Source organism: Sinocyclocheilus rhinocerous, unplaced genomic scaffold (assembly GCF_001515625.1).
Source record: "Sinocyclocheilus rhinocerous isolate Xijiao unplaced genomic scaffold, SAMN03320098_v1.1 scaffold42, whole genome shotgun sequence".
Lineage (NCBI taxonomy): Eukaryota > Metazoa > Chordata > Actinopteri > Cypriniformes > Cyprinidae > Sinocyclocheilus > Sinocyclocheilus rhinocerous.
In genome coordinates, this window is record NW_015627390.1 from 309,870 (window position 1) to 319,199 (window position 9,330).

Consider the following 9,330-nt stretch of genomic DNA (forward strand, 5'->3'; position numbering starts at 1 on the left):
ACTGTTTAAACAGCTCTAAACAAATATGTGTCTGGATTTTGATGTGAGAGACAACAGCAGATGCACTTTTACACTAGAGGAAGCGTTATTATGGATTATGGACTCGTATTTTGGCCAGAAGTGGTGGTTTGAATTTAAAATGCTAGATTAGAAGTTACGTTGATGGTTTTGTTACTTACAAACACGCAGCTTTTGGCTTCATAAGATGTTAACTGATGGACTGGAGTGGAGTGGATTACTTGTGGATTATTGTGATGTTTTTATCAGCTGTTTGGACTCTCATTCTGACGGCACCCATTCACTGCAGAGCATGCATTGCTGAGACACTGATGCAATGCTACATTTCTCCAAATCTGATGAAGAAACAAAGCTGGGCGACTCCATCTGAGTTCGCAGCTCAGCTGCAACAGATTTGTGTGAGTTGTGGCACGCGGCCAGAACAGCGTGCCAGATGCACTCACTAACCTCTTTTGAGGGATTTTAGGACAAAGAAACGAAGAAAGCCAATATACAATCACTTTGTGTTTGTGACTGTTTCCACAACAGATCCTGCTCATTTCATAGAAAGCAAAGCCATTATTTTTCAGGGTTCAGGTCATGATAATGACTAACAGAAACGTAGTTTCTCGAAATCCATTTTTTCTCATGCATAGTCACCCAAATGTATTTAATTTTCTTAGATGCAAAATATCAAACCAGGCAGCATGTTTTAAAGCACAAAATCACAAGCACACATTTCATTTGGATTTTTGTTGGTGTTTGCCCGGGTTTTGACTGATGTTCTGAATTGTTTTTAGGGTGGTTTCTTAACATCTTCACCTGGTTTATCATCCACTGCCTAATGCAGTGTTTCTCGACCCTGGTCCTGGGCGCCCCCCAGCACTGCACATTTTGTGTCTCCCTAATCAAACACACCTGATTCAACTCATTAGCTCATTAGAAGAAACTCCAGGACCAAACCTGATGAAGAAACAAACTCATCTACATCTTGGATGGTCTGAGGGTGAGTAAATGTTCAGCAAATTTTCATTTTGGGGTTAACTATTCCTTTAAGTGGTGAACAGTTTCATTGCTTTTTTTTAATGTTAACCTTTAGAGCGAGAGTCAGAGATCCATCTGATTTCAGTCGGTTATTTCATCAATGTCTGATGTTTCTCACTCTATTGTGTGTGCCTATTTTTGTTCCTTTCAGAAGAAAAAAGGCTCCAAAGACACTCTCTCAGAGAGCTCCGAGCAGGACGCAAAAAGCACCGCCAAGGTGGTGAAGACCGTACACACATCTCGAGTGAAAACAGAGACGTGACCGTTTTCACAGTCGACGTGTCAAGGACGAACAGCAGGTTTGCCAGTGAAATGAAAAGTCAGGTGGAGCCTGTATGAAAACACTGAAGTTATGCAGATAAAAACACACCTGATTCAACTCATGAGCTCATTAGAAGAAACTCCAGGACCTGAAATGGATGTGTCAGATAAGGGAGACATACAAAATGTGCAGTATTGGGGCGGCGCCCAGGACCAGGGTTGAGAAACACTGGCCTAATGCTGTGGTTCCCAACCCTGGTCCTTGAGGCACCCCAACACTGCACGTTTTGCATGTCTCCTTAATCAAACACACCTGATTCAGGTCATCAGCTCATTAGTAGAGACGCCAAGACCTGAAATTGGTGCATCATAGAAAGGAGACATGCAATATGTGCAGTGTTGGGGTGCCTCAAGGACCAGGGTTGGGAACCACTGGCCTAATGCAATGGCATTTTTAAGTGTCTAAATCAGGGCTGTCCAAACTCGGTCCTGGTGGGCCGGTGTCCTGCAGAGTTTAGCTCCAACCCTAATTAAACACACCTGAACCAGCTAATCAAGCTCTTGCTAGGCATAGAAACTTCCAGTCAGGTGTGTTGAGGCAAGTTGGAGCTAAACTTTGCAAGTTTGGACAGCCCTGGTCTAAATGCATTTTAGGGTGACTGTACATGTCAGACTCTGTTCCGTGTTTTGTGTGTGTTCTGCTCCCCATGTGTTTCCATGTCCTTATTTGGTCTTCCTGTTCCTGCCCTGATTGTGTTTATTTGATCCCAGCTGTGTCCCATTGATTTCCTTGTTTCTGATTATTTAAACCCTGTTTTTCTGAATTTCCCTTGTCAGGAATTGTTCGTCTTACCCCAGTGCTACGTGTGCTTTCCTGGTGAGCTGTTCATTAAAGTTCTGTTTATTGGAATCTCCAACGTCTACACATCTCCTTGCTCTAGCACAGTAGGCACGCATGACAGTACACTATCCTGGAGGTTTTTATGATTAGAGCCCAACAGAAAGCCAGAGCTGCAGCTGTCCAGAAGAGCAATGACAGTCATCTGTAATAATTGGCTAACAGTGCTGTTTGCAGGGGAAGGACGGTATCCTGTTTACATGAAGCCCATTGCACAAGGCTGTTGTCCTGCAGCGCTCAGTAAACAGGAAGTTGTATAGGCCGCTACGCTCCGATAATCTTGTTTGCGTTCCCAAATGAATTCATTTAGTAAAATATTGCTGCAGAACACAAAGAGAAACTTCAACGCCATTGTAGTGAAATCCTGTGCAAGTTCCTGCAGCCTATAGGATGATAAAATGATTACATGAACCCTAACAATAACTGCACCAAATATTAGTGTATTTTAAAATGTATGCATTTAATTTCATCAGATAAAATCTACTGTTTTCATATTTTGTTGTCTAACGCAAGTCAAGTCGAATGACACCAGAAGACTCGCACATTCAAGTAACAAATGGCCACGCCGCTCCTTCGTTAAAAAATAAGGTGTATAGACTTATGCAATAATTATGGAAGACCGTTTCTGCCATGGAATAAAAAAAACTTTTTATCACACATGCTTTTTTTAAAAAAATTTTTTTTATTATTATTCATCAAAGAATCCTGAAAAAATCATTGCAGGTTTCAAAAAAATCAGCAGCAAAAAAAAAAAAAAAATGTTTTCAACATTGATAATAATAAGAAATGTTTCTTGAGCAGCAAATCAGCATATTAGTATGATTTCTGAAGATCATGTGACACTGAAGACTGGAGTAATGGTGCTGAAAATTCAGCTTTGATCACAGAAATAAATTACATTTTAAAAGATGTTCACATAGAAAACAGCTATTTTAAAATGCAGTAATATTTCACAATTATATGTGTATGTCATGTGGACATTTTTTAAGAATGACAGAACTGTCCCAATAGTTTTTGGGACTGCTACAGTATATGTGGTTTTGCAAATGTAATCCTTTAAATAAAGAGTACAGGAGCTCGTTCTTTAGTAACCTTTCAGTCAGAGACAGATTGAAGTAGATCTTGTTTAATCCTGCAGCCCATTTCCGTAGAACTGGACACCTTCTAATTCTGCCAAAATGTGGTTAAAAGCACCGGGGTTATTTGATGATAGCGTACACATGATCGTTAATGAAAGGCCTTTTTGTGCAGAGATCATTAAAACCAACAGATGGAGAACCAACAGATTTGAAAGTAGGATGAAGGGCGGTTCAACTGTACAAATCATTTTCAAATGGTCAGCGATGAGCTTCAGCAGAGCTGTTTCAGTGCCATCTGTGGAAGACTTTTAGACGAAATGATCAGCTTATACCAGGATCCGTGCCTCGGCATTCCAAATTCCGCTTGGAGGCCCTTTCCATGTGATTACAACTGTGAAAAGATTTCTTGTCCCCTCAGAATATAACCACGGAGTCTGTCTAATAGACATAATCACAGAGCGAGACTTTCCATAGTAAGGCCTGTACTTTATTAAATGACAGCGTTGGCGTCTGAATGAGGTGAACAAACTTGAACTAAAATGTGTGTTGTGACTAAATGAAATCATTTTTTTCTTGATTACCAGGAAAAAAACACTCTGAAAATAGCCAGTATATTATTATTGTACATACCGAGTCTGAAAGCGCATTGAAAAGTGAAAATGTAACTTTTGCACATGCTATACTGTTAAAAAGTTTCCATATTTTTAAAAAGAAGTCTCTTATTGCTCACAAAGATTGCATGTATTTGATTAAATACAGGGTAGTTTTTATGCAATAAAATACACTAAAAACAGTAATATTGTGATATTAGAACAGTAATATTGTTACAATTTAAAATAGCTGTTTTCTATGTGAATATATTGTAAAATATAATTGATTTCTGTTCCAAAGCTTGGGGTCGGTAAGACTTTAAAATGTTTCTAAAAGAAGACTTTTCGATTCACCAAGGCTGTATTTATTTTTAATTTTTTTAAATACAGTAAAAACTCAAAAAAAATAGTGAAATATTTTTAGAACCTAAAAATAGCTGTTTTCTATTAAGTATGTGTTAAAATATAATTTATTTCTGTGATCAAAGCTGAATTTTCAGCATCATTACTGCAGTCTTCAATGTCACATGATCTTCAGAAATCATAATATGCTGATTTGCTGCTCAAGAAACATTTCTGATTATTTTCAATGTTGGAAACAGATAAATATTTTTGTGGAAACTGTGATACTTTTTATTTTTCAGGATTCACAGATAAATAATGCATTTATTAAAACAGAAACATTATAAATGTTTTTACCGTCACTTTTGATCAATTTAATGCATCCTTGCTAAATAAAAGTATGCATTTCTTAAAAAATACACTTTTCAACGTTACTGTATATAATGCAATATTTGAATTACAAGACCAATAAACAACACTGAGAATAGCGAGAGCTTGCATATTTATTCAACTACAGCTTAAGTTGCAAAATAACATATATATATCTGTGCATCCTTATAAAGATGACGAGGCTAGACTTCATGTTTTGTACACCAATCATACAGTTATTACAGAATAATTCAACACACTACAAGCTATTCACTGGCTATTTACAACACAGTTGGCATATCTAATCTATGAGAAGAAACTGTGAGGAGAATCATTCAGATCAGAAACAAAAGGAAGAGCAGAGAGCATGCGATCAATAAGCACTAAAGGAGAGACTAGAGCAAGCTGGGAGGGTCCCCACTGTAGTGGGAAAATAAATGGAAGACTAAGAAACTAACGTGGGCTTTCCAGTCGGACTCTGAATTAGGATTTCTTAAAGTATATGAACTGGAAGCAAAGACAAAACTGCAAATACCGAGTGACGATACCATGCTACTTAAATTAATAATAAGTATAAAGCTTTTGGTTCTCATCCTAAAACTCGTACAAAACCAGCCGCTAAACGTGTCAATGAGACCATTGGTTTTGCTGCTACATGTTTCGCCTTTGAAAATACATCGAAGGACCGCGTGCGCTAAACGGATGAGCGTTTTTGTTCTTGTTAGACTGCTGTAGGATAAATCTGACCTCAGCTGCCCTGTGTATGTACACTATGTAGACCACCGTCACCCTGGGACTACGACAGCAACCACATCCTCCGTGTTTCGCACTGATGTCTATTTGAATGTGTCCTTGATGTATCAGAAATTCGTCGCTAAACAAAAACATGAAATCGGCCGCGTAAGCTACCCCATCCTGTAAGTATGAGAGTTTGCTATTGCCAGACGTGACTATAGTGCCAGGAACTGTAACTACTCCTCGAATTAAACCTTTACATTAAATAGTGTTAAGAATTGCAGTTTTGTGATTGCTCCGACTGTCTCTAGTTTCAGAATTTTGCAAAAAACGAAACAAAACGCCAACTCTCCGGCAAATCTGTTTTTCTGTCCAATGAGAAAGCCACACAGAAACAACAAGGGGGAGTAAAGTCGATCCGATCCGAGTTACGACAACCAGACAACAAAGAACCAACACCTCTTCCAAACATGAAAATATCAAATAAACCCATCTGACCTTCTTTACCAAGGAGCAGATTAAAGTCCAAAATAGCACCATTTATCAGTGTCTCAAATCCGTGGCAGCATCTCAGTCACTTACCACAAGGAAACAATGCATCTCTACAGCTATTTCTATATCACAACGTACATGATTACACTTTAATATACTGGCAAAGCAACAAAAAAAGTTAAAAAGCAAAACTTAACAAGCAAATTCTAAAAAACTGAAACAAAAAAGATGAACTCTGTAGCTTTTTTTAGTAACTGCATGAGAAGTGGGGACTCTTAGCCTTAGTAAATACTGTAAGGTGTGAGTACTGACTGACGTTGACATGGTTTAGTGATGAAGACGTATGGATGGATCTGAGAGGGACGTCAAAGTGCTTCTGTGAATGTGTCTTTTGGTAGTGAGAGACTGATATAGTTGGCGATACTGTCAAAGTGGCCATGGGCTAACAGAAGTGCTAGTTTTGATTTCGAATACTTTTTAGAGAATTTTAAGTAAATAAAAGCTGCAAATGTGAGCCTGGAGCACAAAAGCAGTGTTAAGTCGCTGGGGTATATTTGTAGCAATAGCCAACAATACATTGTATGGGTCAAAATTATTGATTTTTCTTTTATGCCAAAAATCATTAGGATATTAAGTAAAGATCATGTTCCATGAAGATATTTTGTAAATGTCCTACCGTAAATATATCAAAACTTAATTTTTGATTAGTAATATGCATTGCTAAGAACTTCATTTGGACAACTTTAAAGATGATTTTCTCAATATTTAGATTTTTTTGCACCCTCAGATTCCAGATTTTCAATATATTTAAAATATTGTCCTATCCTAACAAACCATACATCAATGGAAAGCTTATTTATTCAGCTTTCAGATGATGTATAAATCTCAATCTCGAAAAAATTGACCCTTATGACTGGTTTTGTGCTCCAGGATCACAAATAATCTAAAGTTTCAGTTTGGCAATTCTGTATACAAGTATGTTGCATTACTTCAGTGCAATTGATCAATTAAAATAAAATCACGTTATGGAACAATTTCTAGACGATTAAATAATTAAGAGCAGCGCATAACTCAAAAAACAGAAATCATATTCACTTTCCATGACTTTTATACAATTCTATACATTTTCATGTACTTTCCAGAGCTACAAATCACAATTTTAGGATTCACTGATATTTGACCATGCACTGTTAAAAATAATAAGAAAAAAAATCAAAGTTCCAAATAAAACAGATTATATGAGTATGTTTTGCAAGAATATACTTTTCAGTTCTTTCAAAAATATTGCAATAAATGCAATGTGTTACTTGCCTTTCTTTGTAATTACTTTTGAAATGTACTTCCAATTTCTGAGTGAAAATTGTTTCTACACCAATTTTTGGGTGAAATTTAATTTCTGAGTGAAAATTGTTGTCTACATTTTTTTTTATTTTTTTTTAATAAAATGTTTTTAATTTCTGATTGAAAATAATTTCTACACCAATTTGTTTGTTTTTTGGGTGAAATTTCTTTATGCGTAGAAATAGTTTCTTCACCAATTAATGGGTGAATTTTTGAGTGAAAACTGTTTCGACACCAATTCATGTGGGAACCCTGATGTTGTTAAAAACACATATCGGTCGCTAGCGTTTGTCACATTGCATGTCAATACAGAACACCGTTAACATTTCTCGGTGGGTTTGTTCACAGAGGTATGAAAGAGTCCAGCCGTGTAAAGTTGAAGTGGACAAGTGGAAGACGTGCCGCTGCCGCCGGACCCCCGAGGGCCCCTGTGGAGTTTGCAAACACAGACATGTGGGTCTTTAGTGAAGCTCCAGTCTGTCAGGTCTGTCTTGAGGTGCTGTGTGTCTTTACTGCCGCCCCCTCCGAAGAGCATATCATCAAGGCTTAGAGTCCCAGGTTTTTCTAAAATGCTATTAATCACATAGATGGGGAAATAGCCCCAGCGTCATAATTCATCTGTACCGCACGCCATAACCATAAAAAATAAGGATATACATGATTTAGGAAATAAAAAAGAATAAACATGAGGATACAATTTCCCCAGAGGGCCGTTCTCTATCCTGCATCCGACAGAAGGAATGTCGATCTTTCGTGGTCGTTCCTCTCCGCGCCACCAGGTTCAGGAACACCGCTTTGAGCTCTGAGGAAGTGAACGCACAATAGAGGGAAGTCACCGAGCGCTCGGGATGCTGGGATATCATCAGAACACTGTGATTACTGCGGGACTCAACCTACCTAATGGGATCCCCCATTGCTCCTGTTGGTGTCATTTTGAAGAAACAAGCTGCAGGAGAAAAGGACATTTTTTATTATGATCAATTATTATTAATATTATACTGTCATCATTTACTCACCCTCATGTCATTCAAAAAAATAACACACAGGTTCCAAACAACATATTGGTCTGATTGAACAAAAAAAGGCTTGCACCCAAAATTAAGATCCTTCATTAAGATGTTGATGTTGATTTATTTTACATCTGGTAATTTAAAAAAGGTCTTTGTTAAAGAGTTACAAGCCATGAACCGAACTGTCCATCTGCAAGGAAAGTCACAACATTACAAACTTTGGCTTGAAGCAAAAAAAAGTATCTCAATATATTTTAAATCTATATATATATATATATCTGATTGGTGGACATTCTTTTGAGGAACCATGGGAAATTGAGTTTTTCACCAGGAAATTATTTATTAAAATAATTTGAAATAATCCAGGCTGATGGCTTCAACCAAAGCATATACCATTATTAAAAAGGGATAGTTCATCCAAAAATGAAAGTTTGCTGAAAATGTGCTCACCCTCAGGTTATCCAAGATGTAGACGAGTTTGTTTCTTCATTGGAACAGATAATTAGCATGACATCACTTGCTTGTTATTAAAACGTCTTGATGGATTAGTTTCAGCTTTTGTCTTCTCCAGATGTTACCTGATGGACTGGAGTGCTGTGGATTACTTGTGATGTTTTTATCAGCTGTTTGGACTCTCATTCTGACGGCACCCATTCACTTGAAGTGAACAAGTGATGCAATGCTACATTTCTCCAAATCTGATGAAGATACAAACTCATCTACATCTTGGATGACCTGAGGGGGAGTCAGTGTTCATTTTTGGGTGAGCTATTGGTAGCTCACAGTATGTCTCTAATAAGTCAATATTAATAATAAAAGAACCTATGGAGAAAATGAATGGAGTTTTCTGTTGCACCCTATTACAAAAATATCACATTTTTGAGATGCATGCATAACATCTCATAAATTTAAGGTGGTAATCTCTGCTCTGAAGAAACAGTCATCCTCCCACCTTCCTGCTGAGTCAGACGAAGACGAAGACGAAGACTAAATCTATCTGATGCACTCGGTGCAAGCCTGCAACATGCACCGTCAAACACAAATGCAACAACAGTGCAAGCATATGCACTTCTTTTCTAAAGCAAACGCAGATGCCTCCCATTCCACTTCCCCGACTGCAGCTTGGAGCGTTTCCAAATCCAGTCAAAGGAGGCCACTCTTCTCCCCCCCCC

At 37.8% G+C, this 9,330-nt stretch overlaps 1 protein-coding gene and 1 long non-coding RNA gene across 2 annotated transcripts in view; one reads left to right on the plus strand and one right to left on the minus strand.

Annotated features, from left to right (window-relative positions):
* The window catches only part of LOC107727839 (band 4.1-like protein 4), a 57,606-nt gene extending 56,200 nt beyond the window's left edge, over positions 1-1,406 (plus strand). The window contains exon 21 of the mRNA XM_016537857.1: positions 1,193-1,406. Within this exon, the coding sequence (XP_016393343.1) occupies positions 1,193-1,303 (111 nt within the window). The 3' untranslated portion in view covers positions 1,304-1,406. The remainder of the gene's footprint in view (positions 1-1,192) is intronic.
* A 6,097-nt stretch (positions 1,407-7,503) lies between these two features.
* The window catches only part of LOC107727930 (uncharacterized), a 4,970-nt gene continuing 3,143 nt past the window's right edge, over positions 7,504-9,330 (minus strand). Inside the window, exons 2-3 of the long non-coding RNA XR_001638410.1 lie at positions 8,046-8,094; positions 7,504-7,950 (exon numbers count right to left, since the gene is read on the minus strand). This is a non-coding gene — a long non-coding RNA (uncharacterized LOC107727930). The remainder of the gene's footprint in view (positions 7,951-8,045; positions 8,095-9,330) is intronic.